Source organism: Quercus lobata, chromosome 5, assembly GCF_001633185.2.
Source record: "Quercus lobata isolate SW786 chromosome 5, ValleyOak3.0 Primary Assembly, whole genome shotgun sequence".
NCBI classification, from domain to species: domain Eukaryota; kingdom Viridiplantae; phylum Streptophyta; class Magnoliopsida; order Fagales; family Fagaceae; genus Quercus; species Quercus lobata.
Window position 1 is genome coordinate 79694522 of NC_044908.1, and position 19704 is coordinate 79714225.

Here is a 19704-nt window from a genome sequence, read left to right on the forward strand (position 1 = left end):
AACTCTGAGTTTAAAATGAGCTTATATACAATATAGTGTTATTGACTTTCAACGTTTTACAACCGTTCATACAAAATTTAATTTATTTTATCCAAAGTTGATCAAGCTGTAGATAAAGCTATTCTCTCTTTAATATTTTTTTACCCCCTTTTACTACGATGCCTGAAGAAAAAAACTAAAATCAAATACTTTTGAATTCATTTTTCAACAGTTATAACAACTGCAGGAATAAGTTTATAAATTTTCTTATTTTTACTCTACAGTTGTACTCAACTGTAGAAAATTAAGCTTTTATTTACATTTTTTAGTGACCGTGGATATAAATATGTTGAAAAACCTCAAGTTTGTTGTAGTGACATTTCAATCTTCTCTATAATTTCAATCTTATTATAAAGGAAAATAAAGAAGAAGAGAGTTAAGAAGTGGTTGAGTGTTGTAAGAAAAGATTTGAAGGATTTTCCCATCCCAGATAGGTCACTAATTGCCAAAGAGGCAATATGAAATCAAGAGGAAACGAGATTAGGGGATCCTCTCCACCTACGCGAGAAGAAGGAAGGTTATAGAATAAGGGCTTCGGCCTTTTCCCAATTTAAAGCTATTGGCTTAAAGTTTAAAACATATCCAACATATAAATTGTAAAAATTGGCAACTTGATAGTCCAAATACCAATTCAATTGCGAGTGTTTCACTGAGTTTTAAAGGAATGTCAAGCCAACCTTAACTTAAATTGATTGAAACCTCATTAATAGTAATAATAATTAGGGGTGTCAATGTTCAACCCAACCCGCAAACACGATACGAACCCGACACGAGCTTTTACAGGTTAGAGTTAGGCCTTAGTGGGTTTGGGTCATAAACGGGTCAATCCGAAAGTGATACAATAGGAAACATGTCATAAGCAAGTCAACCCGCTTAACCCGCCATAGACACATTTGACACGCTAATTTATTTGTATCAACCCGAAATAACCCATTTAATACAACCTATTTAATTCATATAACAAATAAATATTCATTTTATTTTAGATTTGTCAAATACCTTTTATGTCCAACTATTTTTTAAATTAAAAAAGAAAAGTGAGTAATTACAAAAATTTACAAAGGATATAATTGGTAATTGAAACTTTACAAACCTTGAGGATATTGTATTTTTGTTGAACTATATTATTTTGAATTTGAGTTGAAATGTTTGCACTTCTTTTGGAGTGTAAAGAACTTATTTCTAGATAAATTTATATTTTTGTTGAACTATATTATTCTATATGTGGATTGAAGACTTGAAGTGTATGTACTACTTTTGGAATTTAAAAAAAAAAAAAATTCTAGATAGATGTTATATTTAATATTACGTAGGTTGAAATTGGTTGTGTTACATTCATATCAACTCAACACGATCTATTTGTTAAGCGTGTCAAGTGGATTGGGTTAGGTCAACTCGCCTTATTAATAGATCGGGTTAAGGTTGAAGGATCATGAAATGATTATTAAATGGGTTAGGTTCAGGTTGAGCAATTTAGTCGAATATCTCTACCTCGACACAACACGAACCCAACGCGTTAACTCGAATTGACACTCCTAATAATAATATTAATAATAAACTTTTCCTTTGCCTCTACCAAAGCCCCTAAGGGCATTTGGTCCACTTCATCAATTCGGTCCAATTCGGTCTACTTTAATCCACTTTGGTCAATTTTGGTCTAATTCGGTCTACTTCAGTCCACCTAAATTCAATTAGGTCAATTCAGTCTATTCGGTCCAGTTAGGTCCATTCAATCCTATTCCATCCGTTTGATCAATTCAGTCATGTTCGGTCCATTCGGTCCAAGTCGGTCCATAAGGTCCATTTAGTCCACTTCGATCTATTCGGTCCAATTTGTAATTTTTGTTTCTTTATTTTAATGATATAACAAATATACTTGTAGTTAATTCATAATTAAAATTATGGAAAATCTGAGCGTGATAATGAGTCAGTATCAAATTCTAAACAAACATTTATTGAGAGAGATATTGCAAATCTTGCCCCCCAAACTAAAATTCTATCTTTGCCACTAATTACCTGATCCATGCACCCCACCAGAAAATGCATTTAAAGTCACAAAAATTCAAAGGATTTCATTCCCCCTGGCAGAAGTTGTTTATATCTCATTGACTAACTCATTGCCCCCAGTCAAGAAGTAGTAGTAGACTAGTAGTTGTTGTTCTTTTTTGGCTAGGTCTTGAAGTTGTTAATATCTCATTTGACCCCAATCTAGAAGTTGCTCAATAGTCTCTTCTTTTGAAGAAAAAGATAGGTAAAATGTCAGGTCATGGAGTAATGTTGAAACTAATGAGGGAATAGGATACTTCAATTAATTTTCTTGAATTGTCCTTATTATAGGATACCTTCTTAGTTATATTCACACGATCTAAGTGTAAGACGACTAAATTTCTAGTTTGAAATAAATCAAACAACTAAAATAATTTCACAAATGCAAATTTGTATTGATGATTGTGTGGTACAATTCTCTGAAATTACAAAAGAGTGATCCTCTGATTCGATCTCCTTGCAAGACTTATTGATTGAATTTGTGGTAATGTGATTTTGACTTGAACACAAAATATCCTTTGATTTGGTTGAGGGATGGATTGAAGATTGCTGAAACGAAATTACAATGAATCTCTAGCTATTAGCTTGTTAGAAATCCTTTATTCTTCACGTTCTTCGTGTGTTCTTCGTCTTCGAAGGTTTGTTGTGGAAGTTTTTCAGGGCTTTAAAAGCTTGGATCCATAGAGTTTCACTGATTTGTTATTTTTTGATGTTTTCAGACACTTTAGGCTTGATTCCTGCAAACTTTAAGATCCAGGTATATAGTTTGGATGATTCTGCTTCGAATGTTCTTTGGTATTGGGGTTGAAGTTCTTGATGCTCATGAAGGCTTTGAGGCTTGATTCTTGCAGAGCTTTTTCACTTCTGAATCTTGGTCCCTTTAAATGTCTTAGGAAGGCTTCTATTTATAGGAGTTTGGGGGTGGGTGAACGACATGTGGCGGAGTCTGATTGGTGACACATGTCACAGCCTGATTGGTTTGCTTATGTCATCACTTACACATGTTAGACTACTTGTGCCATTGCTTACACATGCTAGATTGATTAAGTCATCGCTTACACGTGCGAGACTGATTGTGTCATCGCTTATACATGCGCTGATGCGTGATTGGTTTTTGGATGACACTTGGCAAATTTCCGTTGGCTTCTGAATAGTGATAGCAAAACCTAGTAGCAGTACGTGGTGCTTTATAATTGGCTATATTTTGTGAACTCGGTAATGTGACATTTCAGGTTGTGATAGGTCGGGAATTTTCCCTCTCTATAAGTGCCCCCTCGAGACTCGTTCACGCACATAGTCTCGGAGTGTGGTGTGGGAATGAGTTTCAAAAATGGATTTTTGTACTTGACTCTTTTAATTAAAGTAGTTGAAGGTGGAAGAGCTTTCAGTAGGATGAGATAATTTCCAAAGAGTAGACCCACCCATATGAAAGGCTTTGATGAGACCGAAAAGGGGTCTGCGAGTATTTGAATGTACTTGCGTGATGGAGCCTTCTCAGTAGAGGTTAAGTTGAAGTAATTTCAAAAGAGTGTTCCATGGTACTTGGAGTGGGTTGGTGAGGGGGAAAGTTATTTGCAAGAAGTTGGATGTACTTGCAAGATTGACTCATTTCAACAGAGATTAAGCTGAGGTAATTTCAGAAGAGTATTTTGGATCGTTGGTGACGATCACAGGGTGTAGAAGATGGGGAAGATGAGAGAATGGTGGCTGGGTATAGCATGCAGAGTCATAGGGTTAACCTCATGTTTTTAAGAAGTCTAGGCGAAGTAATTTCTGAAGAACATACCTTGGATTACGGTGAGGACATGTGGGAAAGTGGTTGAATGCGCATGTGTAACTGTTTCACTCAGGGTAAGTTGAGGTAATTTCAGAAGAATATGGATTCTGGGGATGCTGATGTTGGTAAAGACGGGGATGAAGCAAAGTGAATGGGTGAAACATACGCCACCATGGCGCTGGCCCTGTATGTTGTGGACCTTCTGGTGTAGATGTTTATGGGAAGTACATCTTTGGATATGGGACTGACTGCATGCTGAATGAGGTCCGACGGTAAGTCGTAGAATGTGCATGTGTGATGGGACCATGCCGACAGACGTTAAGTTGAAGTAATTTCAGAAGAGTACCTTTTGAAATTCTTCAAGCTGATTTCAAGTTGGAGTAATTCCAGAAAGTGAGTTTTGAGGTACCAGCAACGATGACCTTTGGGTCCCACATTGGTGGGAACATGGAATAAGGCTTTTGTGACCATTTACCGGCACCAAAGGTCGAATTCTGATGAGCTGGTGCCTTGGAGGTTGTTTTAAGTGTTGGATGGAAGACAATTTGTAGGATACCCCAACACTTTTACCATCTTCACCTATTGCCACTTGTTGGAAAAGCACAGAAAAATGAAAGATGGAGCTAACTTATGATTCTTGGCTTAGAAACCAACCAAGTTGCTGTTTGTTCCAAACCACTGCTTTTGCTGGAAGACCAAGCAATTGGAGAGAGACTACGGGAGCCCTAAGGTTAGGAATAGGTGTATCTACTGGACTTGGATTTCTTGGCCAGCCAAGTCCAAGGAAGCATGGAACCTCAATGTAGAACTTGTTGTGAGTAATTTCATGGACAAATGTGGTCGTTAAGGGGAAAAACAAAATTTGTTTGGATCTTAAAACTACAATGATGTTGTAAATAGGGTTTCGACCGAACCATGGGAGGGTTGATCTCAAACCGATTATGAAGCAATATCGGTTGCTAGGTGTTGAGAATGATAAGGCCATAGTGAGAAATGGCTGTGAAAAGGAGGGCTTGAAAATCTGAAAGAAGCAAATCCTCATTTCATGATTCAGTGCGTTTTTTTTTTTTTTTTTGGATGAGTTCTTAATGAATCAGACCCTCCTATTTATAGCGGAGAGATGAAGAATGGTAGATAGGTAGTTGAGAATTTTTGGTGAGAACAGTAGATGGGAATGGTAGGCACCGAATAGGAACGGTAGGTTGAAGATTGGTAGGCACCGAATGGGAATGATAGGTTGAACTAATGACCCAGTGTAATTTCAAGTTCAAGACACAGTTGTGATAGTTCATTTGTATTTTGAAAGGGAAGCCTTGGTCTGGAGAATAACCTTAAGGGAATCTAGACCAAGTGGATGAATCTCAAATTTTGATCTTGGAAGCTTAAGTTTTGGACAATGCTAGTACTTCAGAGAAGTGGGTCAGATTGGTGGTTTCCAAGTCATGAAGAATTGAGCAAGACAAGTCTGGCTTGAAAATCTTGACTTTAGGTTGACTACAACACAAAAGTCAACTACCTTAGAATCGAGTCATTTGTGCAATTTCCAAGTCTCAAATGACAGAACGGACTCCAAAATCGGAATGTACGTGAAAAATTGAGTAAGATAGGTCCATCTTAAAAATTTTGACATTTGGTCAACATTTACGCAAAAGTCAACTTTTTGGAAATTGGACATTTGCACAATTTCTGAGCTTCGAATAAAGAAACGGGTCCCAAAATCAGAACGTACTCAAAAAATTAAGTGGGACAGTCCGTTTCGAAAATTTTGACTTTTTGGTCAAGGTCAAAGATCCACTTGGTCAAAGCATTTTTTTTCTCTTTGTTTTTTTTTTTTTTTTTTTTGCAGGCGGTTCAGACCAGGTCAGATTTTCAGGTCGGTCAAACCGGTTAGTGGGGGATGATGTCATTAGTGATGTTATAGCACTGGAGGGCACGTGTGGCACGTGGTTGGATGAGGTGGCGCGTGAAACTGAGGTTGTGAACGCCGATGTCGCCAGAGGCACGTGGAAGTGCGTGGCTTAACATTTGGGCCTGAAATTTTTGGGCTTTATCGATCTAAGGCCGTAGAAGACCATGGTATAGTCAGTTTTCTAAAATCATGGGTAGATTTGCACAGATTTGAAGGACTAGGCTGCGGGTTGTTAGGAGTTTGTGGCCGCTTGTGGCGGCGCATCTGGGCCTAGAATTTTCAGGTTTGGTGGGTCGAAGGTTGTAAAAGACTCCCTTAGTGTCAATTTCTTGTATCTATTGTCTTTGGCGGCTCTGACAGTGTTTGACATTGGTAAAGCAGCAAATGCCTCTTCTTTCAAGGTCAGCAGCACAAGTAGCTTTGAACAATGTTTGGGCTAGAGCTCCTTCCAAGGCCTAGTGCAACAGTTTTTTAGATGACATGTGTACTTTTGCAGTCCTATAAGCCATCTTTTCTGAGGTCTAGTGTAATATTTTCTTTTTGATAGCATGATGCATTTATGGGCACTTTCCCTTTTTTTTTTCAAGGTTGGTATGTCACCCTTTGAAAATATGGTAATTCTAATTTTTTACACGTGTTTTTCCTTTTGTCTGTTAGCTTCTGAAGGTCCCTATATAAAGCCACCCAAGGCATGCACTAATCTGTACAAGCAGTCTCCAGTGGGTAGCATGATATGTAGAGAAATTATATTTATTATTATTATTATTATTTTTTGACAGATTGGAGATTAAAATTGAAGCTCTCTTTTTTTTTTTTTTTTTTTTGACGTGCCATGAGATTTTCCTCTGACAATTTGTTGTTGCTTGTTTTTGTTATGCAGTATGCTTCCCTTGTTCTTTAGGCTTTAGCGTCAAGCTTTACATCAACATTCTTAGCGTGACTTTCATCTTTATTTGGAGACTTTACACAATGTTCTTGCAGTAATGTTTATCTCCATATTATCAAATTATTGCACAGTATTCCTGATACAATGATGCTATTACTAGTACTTGACCTTGAAGTTGTATTGGCCTTTGTCTTGCAATTAAGCTACACCAACACTTGTTTTTTTGACATAGCCATCTCAACAGTCTTTGCAATGTAGCCACATCAAGAGTCTTTACCATGAAGCCGTACTAGCATTTATCCTTATACTGAAACCATGCCAACATTCATCTTCGCCATGAAGCTACGTCAACACTTCATTCACATCAAAGCAACTACGTCAACATTTCATTCACAGCGAAGCCGTGTCAACACTCATCTTTGTCATAAAGCCATGACAACACTCCACATTAGCACTTGCACTCGCATTGAAGTTGCACCATCATTTGCATTGAAGCCGTGCCAACGTTCATCTTTGTCATGAAGCCACGTCAACACTTCATCTTTGCCATGAAGCAATATTTGCACTTGTATCTACTATGAAGTCATAGCATCATTTGTATTGAAGTCGTGCCAACATTTATCTTCACCATGAATGCACGTCAACACTTCATTTGCGTTGAAGCCGAGCCAACATTCATCTTTGTCATGAAGCAATGTCAACACTTCATTCGCATCGAAGCCATGCCGATATCCATCTTTGCCATGAAGCAATGTCAACACTTCATTCACACCGAAGTGCCATGCCAACATTCAACACTTCATTTGCATCGAAGCCATGGCGACATCCATCTTTGCCATGAAGCAATGTCAACACTTCATTCAACGTTGCACCAATATTCAGAGGCAACATAGCTTAGACATCGAGGATGCATAGCATTGTCGCTAGACATCAAGATTTTGGCGATGTCAACAAGACATTGAAGATGCAAGGAGTCCCTATCAAGATTTTGAAGATGCAAGGAATTGCCAACAAAATCTTGAAGATGCGGGGAAAAATGACGCCAATATTTTGAAGACGCCAGAGTATGCTGTGAAGACTTTGAAGATGTTGAAACATACCACCAAGAATTTTGACATTGCACGAACATGCCCATAGAGGAGAGATGATGCAACAACGACTTCGGATATATAATCTATCATCATTCTAGAAGAAGTTGACGTCATCTAGATTTCAGAGACATGATGTGAAACGACACCACTCAGAAGGGAGATGATGTGGTTCTAACTTCAGAGCTATGAAGTGGCACAACCTGGAAGAGAAATGGTGTAGTTTAAACTTGCAAAGTACAAGAAGATGCCCCCAGGAGATAAGTGATGCAAAGCATACTTCAGAAATGTGGGAGAATATCCATTGAAGATGGGCAATGCCATGAAGACTTCATTTCTTGCAAAAGAAGTTGGAGATTTTGTTTTACTCCACAACCAAGCATCAACTTATGTTCATCATCATTTCAAAGAAAGTTAAGCAACATTAACTCCTCACAGTCTTTATTTTCTACTACAATAATCTTTGATCATCCTATTGAACAGTCATCTATCTTTAAGCAATGCCTTGCCAACCAAAGGGACCTTAAAAGCGCATTGGTGACCGTTGGAAAACTCCTAAAGTTAGACTAGCAATCCTTCTTCTTTTCATGTGATTGAACTTAATGACAAGTACTAAGCTGCCTACGTACTTTGCAGAAGGATCAAATCATCATGTAGTTTAACATTTTTTTTTTTTGGATGATTTCATTTTTGATGATTTTTTTTTTTTTTTTGTGTGTTTTTACAAAAAGGAGGGCGCAGTGTGTAATAGTGGGTATCACCACTAATCAAACCCGAGACCTTGGCCTCAAGGGAGACACGGGCATCTAGCCACTACGCCACACTCGCAATTGGTGACATGGAGTGGGATTGATTTCTCTTTATTGGTATGCTTTCAAGGGTAATGGGAAGACATCATGTACTCTTGTAGCGCTACAGTGGGTAGTTTAAACTCTTACGAAGGAGCCATCCTTGTCTTTCAAGCATAGAAGCGTTTAAGGAACTTCCCATTGATGGGGCCGATCCTTACACCATCATTATCAATCAACTTATAAGCTCCATTGGTGTTTGCCCCCTACCTGAGAGTTGGAAGTACATCACAAGCAACGGTCATATGGTTTAACCCAACAACTTCATCAAAGTTTAGATCAATCTTGTTTTCTTTGGCAAGTTTCATGATTTGTTCTTTGAAGACAAAACATATTTGGATTGGGTGGCCAATGATACGATGATATTTGCAGTAGTTAGGGTCATCAACTTTCCCCATGTCTTCTGGCTGCTTGCATTCTAGCAATTCCATCAGCTTCAATTGAAATAGTTGTTCTAAGATGTTTGGCACATCTTTATCGGGGAACGGATATACTTTTTGCTCACGTTCCTTAAAAGACAGGCGACGCACTTCGTTCTTTTGCCATCGTTCAAGATGTTTTCATTTGCCTTTGCTTCTCTTCTTGGAAACTTGACTTTAGCAGTGTTAACAACCACTGGGTCTTTGAGGCTGACTTTTGCATTTCTATCATTCCTCCTTACATCCCTTCTGTTTTCCTTAGGTATGGGAGGTTTTGTACTTCCGTGGTTAGCAATGCTCAACTCCATATCATGGGCATGAGTTGCTAACTCTTCAAATGTTCGCGGCTTTATCCCTTGAAGGATGTAAAGAAGTCCCCAATGCATGCCTTGGATGCACATCTCTACAGCAGATATTTCAGAATGTCTATTCTTGCAATCTAGACTCAAAGAACGCTACCAATTGATATAATCAATGACGGGCTCATCCTACCACTGTTTAGTATTGGTAAGCTCCGTCATGCCTACCATACGCTGTGTGCTCGATTTCCAAGTCTGTATACCAATCAAAGGAATTCCTTTTTAGTGAACAGACAAACTGCTTCACGAGAAGATCTTCTTGAGTCCCTGCGTTCTCACAAGTTTCTACGAAGTGAGCAATGTGTTGCTTAAGGTTTCCTTTGCCATCAAATTGTAAGAACTTGGGGGGTTGATACCCATTTGGCATTTTCATGTTATCGATGTGCTTTGTGTAGGGTTTTAAATATATAAGAGAACTTGTAGAAGAACCTCCATATTGTGCTTGGATGGTATTTGTTATCATGTCTTGTAATTGTTGGATTGACAACGAAGCAATCGAACTAGATTGTTCTTGTTGGGGAGTGTTTTCAATTTCTCTCCCTTCATCATCCTTCGTAGATGTGAATTTATGACCATGAATTCACCAAGATCTTGTACTTCGAGTTTGTTCATTAAAGTTGCAATTTGGAGGTCTTTATCTTCAAGTGCTTTTGTGAGAAGGACAAATTTTTGTTCCATTTCAGCCATCTTTTCTTCCATGGTAGAGGTATTAGTCATCATGACTGACACAGCTTCCCAGGATGATGGAGAAGGAAGTGAATTGAAGTGAGCACGTGAAATCTCATCTTTTGGGTTCCCTTCGGTGGGAGAGAAATTGTGCGACCAACTTTTTGTGAAGGAAGAAGGGGATTTGCCCTTATACATGAGGTGTTCCAAGGTGGAGACATCCTACTTGATGACCTTATTTCTTGTAAAAGGGTCTAAGGAGATAATTGTCTGGACTTTGGCTTCCTTGGTTGTTTGATATTGAAGTTGATTGTTTGCTTTGGGTTGGCTACAATTGAGTACACCAATGCAGTTATTAGTGGTAGCCATACCAATTTTAGTTGAAATTCCTATTGTTGAAGCTTGAATGTTCGTGTTAGAGGCCATTTGAGTTGGTAGCAAGATGATGAAGATTTCTTTATTTGAAGGAGAATGAGATGAAAGGTAGAGATGTCCCACCAGGCATGCTAGAATTTGTAAGATGATTAAATTTCTAGTTTGAAATAAATCAAACAAGTAAAATAGTTTCACAAATGCGAATTTGTATTGATGATTGTGTGGTACGATTCTCTGAAATTACAAAAGAGTGATCCTCTGATTCGATCTCCTTGCAAGACTTATTGATTGGATTTGTGGTAATGTGATTTTGACTTGAATACAAAATATCCTTCGATTTGGTTGAGGGAGGGATCGAAGATTGCTGAAATGGAATTACAATGAATCTCTGGCTATGAGCTTGTTAGAAATCCTTTGTTCTTCACATCCTTTGTGTTCTTTGTGGTGGAAGTTCTTCAGTGCTTTAGAAGCTTGGATCCGTAGAGTTTTACTGATTTGTGATTTGTTGATGTTTTTGGACACTTTAGGCTTGATTCCCGCAAACTTTAAGATCTAGGCAGATAGTCTGGATGATTCTGCTTCGAATGTTCTTTGATTTTGGTGTTGAAGTTCTTGATGCTCTTGAAGGCTTTGAGGCTTGATTCTTGCAAAACTTTTTCACTTCTGAATCTTGGTCCCTTTAAATGTCTTAAGAAGGTTTCTATTTATAGGAGTTTGGGGGTGGGTGAACGACATGTGACAGAGTCTGATTGGTGACACATGTCACAGCTTGATTGGTCTGCTTATGTCATCGCTTACATGTGATGGACTGCTTGTGTCATTGCTTACACGTGCTGGATTGATTAAGTCATCGCTTACACGTTCGAGGCTGCTTGTGTCATTGCTTACACGTGCGCTGATGTGTGATTGGTTTTTGCATGACACTTGGCAAATTTCCGTTGGCTTCTAAATAGTGATAGCAAAACCTAGTAGCAGTACATGGTGCTTTGTAATTGGCTGTATTTTGTGGACTTGGTAGTGTGACGTGTCAACTTGTGATAGGTGGTGAATTTTCCCTCTCTACACTAAGTCTTAATTATAATCATTTTTTTTTAAAACCTGATTTCCAGAAGTATCCTTACTTTGTAATTATATTCCTGAACATCATGGAGATTCAAACATATTATCTTGGCTCCCATTGAATATCTTAATACACCAATCATTGGGCTATTTATTTTTCACTCAATTCTCACAACCCCCACGCTCATTTTTGTTGCTTTCCTTTTCTAATACTAACAATAACAACATGGAAGCGCAATATTTATTTATGCTTATTATGCTTTAATTTTTTCTATTGATCTTATAAAAGTTGTGGATACTGTTACTTTTTATAAATTTAATCCACCTATTTTTATTTTTATTAATTTCTAAAATGAAAATGACATCACTAATATCAATATTTGATCCCAGGCCAATGCTTAGTGAGTCTCAAGTTTGAAGGGATGAATGGAATTGCCACCAATAATAGGATTTTTCCAATGTGATTTGCTAACGCGTAATTCATCTTAATATCAGCCTAAGGCCTCATTTTATCCCAAATTGGGTAATAAAGATTTGAAGAATTATTGAAGTAGAGTTCCCCCCCCCCCCCCCCCCCCTTTTTTAGAGATATTCATAGAGATCTAAAGGCAAGTAATATCTTGTTAGGACTTTGGAATTGCTAGAATTTTCAAAGAACATGAAAATCAGGCTAATACTAAAAGGGTTCTTAGGACATATTAAGTGCTTTTGTCAAAATATAATTTAAGGTATTCCCCCCCCCCCCCCTTCAAAACAAAAAAAAGGGGAAAAAAAAACTATTTATGCTTAAAGTAGTCAAATGATAAGGATGTGTTTTAGTGATTCGTTTTGATAATTTGGGTATTTAGCTTTTATTCCTTTAGTTTCTGTAGGCTAGATTTGCATGTAGTCTCTCTTTTTGAAGAATGCTTATAGGAATTGCAATTGGGTTATCAGCTTCACAACCACATTTTCATCTTTGATTTTTTTTTTTTTTTTTTTTTTTTTTTTTTTTTTATGTTTTGCTGTCAAAGATTGATTTTTAAAAAAATATTTTTTGATTTAATAATTTTTGGGTTGGCAGAGTTCAACATGAATTGTTTTTGCAGAGTTGGTATAGAATTACTGTTAAGGTGAGATTCAAAAGTCTACACGTGGAGGCAGTGTATGAGGTTGTTCATGGCAAGCCCCTACCAACACTATGAAATTCTCTTCTGTAGCTCTCTATAAGTACTTTTATTTTCTTAACAAGAAATGACTGGAACAACCTGAAGATAAATTTTTTAAATTTATTAGTGTAAAGCATGCTAGGTGTTCGTTTGACTGGATAAATCTTTTCTTTCCTGTATTGCTTCAAATATCTAATATGGATGGGCTTGCTTGGTGTAAAAGATAGTAAGTCTTGATGAAACTTCTTTGTGGTTCCTACCATTGTTCTGAAATCATGGAATTTGTGAAATACAAAATTGATCTCTTGGTCCAACAGAGTCACTAATGGAAGTGCTTTGTTGGGACTAGGGCTTTTCTTGACCATTGGTCTGTTGCTTTTGCTTTTGTAATAAAAATAATTTTATTTTCTTGATGTTCTCTTTGTTTGGTTAATTGGTTTTATTTTTTCTTTATGAAATTCTGAAAATCTTGAGACCAGGATGTGCGGTAAATTTCAATTTCAATTGGAAGTTGAGTATAATATTAATGCAAAAAACGTATTCTTGCTTAGTACCAGGGGACCTTGGAGCAGACCTTAATAATATTTTTCAATCTGTCTTTTGCAGCCCCAAGGGCAATGGAGAAGTGCAAAACTGTAGTTACCGCAATGCTTCCACTGTGGATGGGTATAATATTCTATTGACGCATATGAATGGGGTCTAAGCGGGTCTCAAAATGGGGCCCTATGTTTCCTTTTTTATAGATATTGAAGATTCTGTAATGGAAAAAAAATGTAGTAGGCCAGATATATAAATGTAGACGGTTCCAGGAATCTTAAGTCTATTCCCTTTATTTACTCTCTCCCATGTAGGTCGAGTTTGGATAGCGTCTGTGTTGCGTGTTTACATTGCTTTTTTGTGGGTCATGTACACTGTTCACGGGACCTACAAGTTTTTTTTTTTTTTTTTTTTGAAAAACAACTTTAAAACTGGGTTTCACGATGCTATTCATTCATTTAAAAATTATTTTGCTACAGTTTTTTCAGTTTTCAGTTTTCAGCAATAAGCAGTATCCAAACAGACCCGTAATCTGATTGCTGATTGTTAAGGCTGTATTATTTATTATGTTCCTCTAGCTATGTAAGAGTAATTTTTAATTAGCCTTTCGAAGCTTTTAGGTTCCTTTATACATGTGTTATCTTTAAGTGCAATCACTTATTTGTTTTAACTCCATTACTTTTCACATGAAGGTGAGGTTGGTTTATGATCTTTCTCTAATTGCAAATTTTGCATAACTATATATGGTCACCATTATACCTTCAAACAAAATAAATATATGTGATTTTTATTTACTTGTCCCATGCTTTGCACGGGTTAGCAACTAGTGTATATATAATAACAAAGTCATTATTTCAAGAACACTTGCAAGCTATCGACCTTGAACCATTGTAATAGTAACATTGTTAGCAGAGCATTTACTTTGGATGAGTTGAGAGGACTCTGTATCCAAGCCAATGCTCCTTTTAGTGAATGCTGATTTCTTTGGAGGGGGTAGATTATTGGCAATCTCACTTTTAAGCATAGAAACAACAACGGATACAGGTGGTCTATCTTTAGCAAATTCTTGGACACATAACAGCCCAACCTGTATGCACCTCAAAATCTCCATTTCAAAGCAAGGTTCATATATCATCGGGTCTATTAATGTGACAATGTTGTCTGCATTCCACAATTTCCAGGCCTTGAAAAATGAAAACATGATTCAAATTGTTAGTATCAATATTGAAACTTATCAATGAAAGAAGACAATAGAGATTTTCAAAATGAGGCAATGAGTGACTTACAAGTCCTAAAAGGCTCAAGGACTGCTCATCATTATAAAAGCTAGTGTTTTTTCTTCCACTAACTATCTCTAGTAACACCACTCCAAAACTAAAGACATCTGATTTTTCTGAAAATAGTCATTCTATTGCATATTCAGGAGACATATAGCCACTAAATTTCAACAATAGAACACATTGTAGATTTTATCATTTCAAATATCAGTGTTATTGATATAAATCGACTGAGTTAGTAATAAATAGTTCATGCATGGCTAAAACAAAGTGTTTATATTCATTTATTTGGCAAATGAGTCAAGATCAAGCCTAAGTATAAGTTTGATGATTAAATGAGACAAGCTTAGGCATAATAATGTGTTCAAGAACAAACTTAGGAGCATAAGAATTGATTTAAGTAAATAATAATATACTTATTTATACTTAATATTGGATTGTGTAAATTTGTAAATAAGTTCATAAGATATCAATTAATATTGTATTTTATTGATAAATATATATAATCAATTTTATGGTAGAAATTGTATAAAATTTTTTAACAATATAACATATGTGAATCTAATTATTAAAAGTTCATAAATGAAAATCATTTTACCTAATTAACTCCAATAATATAATTTCAACTACATAATTTATGTATGAATTATTTGCATAGATTTGTAAAGAGGTAAAATTTTTAGTAGCGGGGTAAACTATAAATGAGAACATAATAAGTTATCAACTAGTTGTGAATCAATTTGAGCTTGTTCAACCAAAAAATGAGCTAAGTTTGACCAAGTAATCTAGTGTGTTGATGAGCTTGAGCTCGACTTGTATTGGAACAAATTTTAATAAAACAATCTTGATCTTTTAGTACTCAACTTGGCTTGGCTTGTTTACAACCATACTTTCAATTGAATTTGGCAAACTAAGGGTACTTACTATGTTCCAACAACCCTTCTAGTATTCGCTTGGTCTTCATTACCTCGAAAAATCCGAGCAGTACCAAAATCTGATATTTTTGGATGTAGCTCTTTATCCAACAAGATGTTACTTGCCTTTAGATCTCTATGAATAATCCTTAATCTAGAATCCCTATGTAGGTAAAGTAGACCTCGACCAATTCCTTCAATAATGTTGAAGCGTTTTCTCCAATCTAGCGGATTTTCTTTTTGTGGATCTAATGAATTTAAACAAAAGAAACAAGAGAAAGAAAATGAGGGTTAAACTTATAAGGTGAATGAACATGAGGTTTGCAAAATAAGTTCATTTGGTGGAAGTCATTAGAAAACTATGTTCCAAGTGAATTACCACAACAAAGAATATTGTTCCATCGTCTCCTAATATACTGACGCTATTTCTAGGCACAAATTTAAAAATTGAAAAATATTTTGGTAACAGGAAATTGTATCAAAATTAACTAACCGAAGAGAAATGCATCCAAACTTTTGTTTGGCATGTATTCATAAATCAACATCCTCTCTTCTCCTTCAACACAACAGCCGTGGAGCCTAACAAGATTCCGATGTTGGAGTCTAGAAATTACTACCACCTCATTCATAAATTCTTCTAACCCTTGTCCAGAGGTTTTGGAAAGTCTTTTTACTGCAATTTCTTGCCCATTTGACAATATTCCCTATAAACAAACATCAAATCATTAACTAGATATTCAAATAACAACACAAAAAACCTCTAGTAGAACAACCATTACCCTGTATACAGGACCAAATCCACCCTGCCCAAGCTTGTTAGATTGATGGAAGTTGTTTGTTGCACTCGCCAGCTTCTCAAAATTGAATAGCGGCAGCTCCTGGACTTTAACTTGGTTCAGGTTTTCTACAAGCATGTTTTCATTTGGAAATGTTTTATGTGCTTCCCCTCTCTTCAACAATAAGATTCCCTTTGCTTTCTTTTTCCTTGCTGATTTTCCACTGAAGTTGTCAATAATCTCTAATATTTAGCAACACTACCTAGTCCACTGTATTAATTTTATTCAGAATATTACCTTTATGTCTAGCTATCCACCTCCACAATACGAAAGTGCAGATTGAAATGAAAACTGTTCCTATTACCACTGTGATTGTGACAATTTTTTTGGAATCTCCCTCTGTATCTGTTAACAGAAAAAAAGTATTATACTAATTTTGTGGGCATTGTTTATCGGGAAAAAAAAAAAAAAAAATCTTACAATAATGGCTTATTAACTTATTTCTTGGCCCAAATTCTCAAGGCTTTATAAACTAATTTGCTGGAATGTTTTCTAAGTAACTAGGAAAATACATAAAGTTGAGAGACGGGTTATTGAAGCAAGCATCTCAAAATTATTTGGGGTTTCTTTCAAGAAGTTGTTTGGAAGATTTCATTGCCGTGAAGGTGAGTTTTGTAAAACTCCCGGAGGTAATCTTATAAGTTGCGTGATAAAACTATTAGGGTTAATTATATCTCTCCACCCTTATAACCCAAGATATTAATTTATGATGTCCTTCAGGATTAATGGATAGCTATCCACAATAAACTATACGAGTATAGGTAATGTACATACAAAACTACAAAAAAATTATAAGATTGATTAAGATTAATTTGATCATATATGATACTCTTAACACTAATTTGGAAGGTAGGTGGATATTATAAAGAAAGAAAGAAAGAAAGAAACAAAGAGAGCAAGTATAAGAGGATGATGTGGTGGAAGTTGGATTTGGGTTCGCGATGGAAATCTTAGGGGCCTAACCAAAGAGTGCGCGTTGTGTAGAAGACCTTTGTAACTTGTTGATTACAGTGGACTATTTGAAGCTCGATCTATTGATGTACCTTCCATGTGTTTGATGGTTTGTCTCTTTAATATTATATATCTTGCTTGCTTAACCTTGGTATTTGTTGGGTTCAATCCCCCGTCTCTGCCCTATCTCACAATTAAAAAAAAAAAAAAAATTCACATGTTGGACCCCAATTAAAGGGCAGCTCAGGTAGCTCACATTCATAGAGAGAGTGTAAGATTAAATGATTAAATTCATTATTTCTTAACAACTTAAGTTTTTGGAAGAATTAGTAATTTATCAATCTCTATATTGGAAAATTTACACATGATTAAAGATATCTGTTGAGATTTTTCTCTCACCATGAGGTGGTTTTTTTTCCCAATATAATTTATACAAAATAGATTACTGATATGTTTTCTTTTCTTTTCTTTTTTTGGACAAATAAATTGGCTTTAACTAGGATTTCATTATCTAGGGGAACTGGGGGGGTGGGTGGGTTGAAGTTGGAAGAAAAGGTAACCTAACAAACTGGACTAGCAGTGTATGATTTGAATCACCAAGGGTGGTGGTCTAGAAGTTAATAAGCATACTCCTAAGTGGTTTGGGAGGTCGAGGTTCCAAGTTCGAATCTTGTAATGGGAGGTGCTCATAACAAACCTCATGCCCCCTTTGTTGCCCATTAGTGCCCTTGTGGGGTTAGGATAGCATCTATGGCTCATTAAATCCCCTATTTGCAGGTTGAGATGGTCACGCCCAGCGGCCCAGGTAGGAATGCTACTCTGGTCACTCCTTCCTATCCTTTTTTCAATAATTAAAAAAGAAAAAGAAAAAAAGCAGTGCATGATTTGAAGCTTAAGATAAATTTAGACAGAAAACTAAATAACTCACCAAGTTCTAAATAGGCAAGACGAATGTAAAGATCAACTCTGCTGCTGGACAATTGGTTTGTGTCAATTAAGTTTCTAGTCCATGACATACACCCCATGCCAATATCATATGCATAAGCTATACATGAACAATTCTGTAAACACTGCTGCCTGCAGTCATCATCAAGAGTAGCTGACCATTCTGCAAAGTCTGGCACCTTCATCATCTTCAGTTTCAAAAACCCATCCATTTTGCTGGCTTCACTGCCAGTACTGTTCACCCTCCCACACTGCAACGGTGTCCTCCTCACACATCCACTAGTCCAATTTCCTCTATTCCATTCTTTTGTGTCATTTGGCTTAAACCCCCGTAAACAGCTGCAAATTGGTGAGTTCCGTGAATTACAGCTTCCAAATTCACCACACATACCATAAAAATGGCACTCACTCTTCAAAGCTTTCCACAAGACCTTCCAATCTTCCTTCTCATTATCCCAATATCTTAGCTCCATATCTCCTTGCGTAGTCAGGACAATATGTGACAAAGACATGTTCGCATAAAAGAAACTTAAAACAAATGTTCCGTCTTGATCCTCTACGAAACTAAATCCATTTTGAAATACATGATACATTTCTTGCATTCCACTAAAGGTCCGACCGCTCCATGGGCCACTGCGCCAAAATGGGCTCCCGTCTTTCCAAACGAATGCTTGAGGAGGATGTTGAGGTTGAGCACCACCCAAGAAGCTTCCGATGGATGGATCAGAAGGGCTTTTCCATGATGTACACTGAACTTTCTTACCTGTTCTTGCATTACTACTAATTTTCATATTGGGCAACATTGTATTAGTAGGAAATTGGAAACTCTCCCATATGATTGTCCCTGTAGTGTCTTGTAAGACAAGGTTCCCTGAATCTAAAGGCTGGGCTTTTGAATTGACAACAGAGTTTGTGACTTCTGATGACCAAAGAATCTTTTTTTGTCCATCTAATACGACAAGATTTCCATCCTTAAATATAGTAAGAACCCCAGAAGCATCTTTGAGGGGTTTTTGTCTGTTAGCTACCCATACCCATTGGGCAGGGGAAACAGAATTTTTATTATACCATATTCCGACATAGCGATTGGTTGAATTTACTGGGCTGAAGAATCCCAGTTTGAACGTACTACCATTGGAGATTATGTAATCAGAGTCTTTGTCTTTGATGGATTGAGAAGATCTAATGGTGTCTATGGCAAGGACTAAGTTTAAACAAAGGCAACAAAGGACAGACAAGAAGTTTATCATACCAACAGGCCCCATAGCTTGTTCGAACAAACTTGGTGTGAGAATGCAGAACAGGGGGCCACGTTTATATAACAATTTATGGTTGGTTGCTCTCTAGGATAAATCTCCAGACTTTCGTGAGTCTAACAACCCATAAAATACGTCAAGTAATAAAAATTCAACAAAGACCTAAAAGTCTCCATTTGCTCTTTTCAATAACATTGTGTCACTTACCAAGAGTTTGTAACTCAACTGACGTTTTCTTATGTTCAAATTCACACCCACCCCCACCCCCCCCCCCCCAATTGTAACTATTAAATTATCAAAAAAAATATGGATTAATATTCACAGGGACACTATAACACCCCATAATTTTATTACTAATTTCTTTCTTAT

At 36.7% G+C, this 19704-nt stretch overlaps 1 protein-coding gene across 4 annotated transcripts; it reads right to left on the reverse strand.

The window, feature by feature from the left end:
• Positions 1-13966: 13966 nt before the first annotated feature.
• Positions 13967-19502, reverse strand: LOC115991640 (G-type lectin S-receptor-like serine/threonine-protein kinase At1g11300). 4 transcript variants are annotated; one of them, XM_031115486.1, is made up of 7 exons: positions 18063-19502; positions 16421-16528; positions 16127-16335; positions 15841-16051; positions 15401-15595; positions 14443-14549; positions 13967-14339 (listed from the first exon to the last, which is right to left on the reverse strand). In XM_031115486.1, the coding sequence occupies exons 1-7, from the start codon at positions 19342-19344 to the stop codon at positions 14028-14030; spliced, it is 2424 nt and encodes an 807-aa protein (XP_030971346.1). In that variant the 5' UTR covers positions 19345-19502; the 3' UTR covers positions 13967-14027. The 4 variants fall into 4 exon arrangements, with proteins under 4 accessions (XP_030971346.1, XP_030971349.1, XP_030971347.1 ...); XM_031115487.1 differs by lacking the exon at positions 14443-14549 and having other exon boundaries at positions 14250-14339; positions 15358-15595; XM_031115488.1 differs by lacking the exon at positions 13967-14339 and having other exon boundaries at positions 14456-14564; positions 15358-15595.
• Positions 19503-19704: the final 202 nt, after the last annotated feature.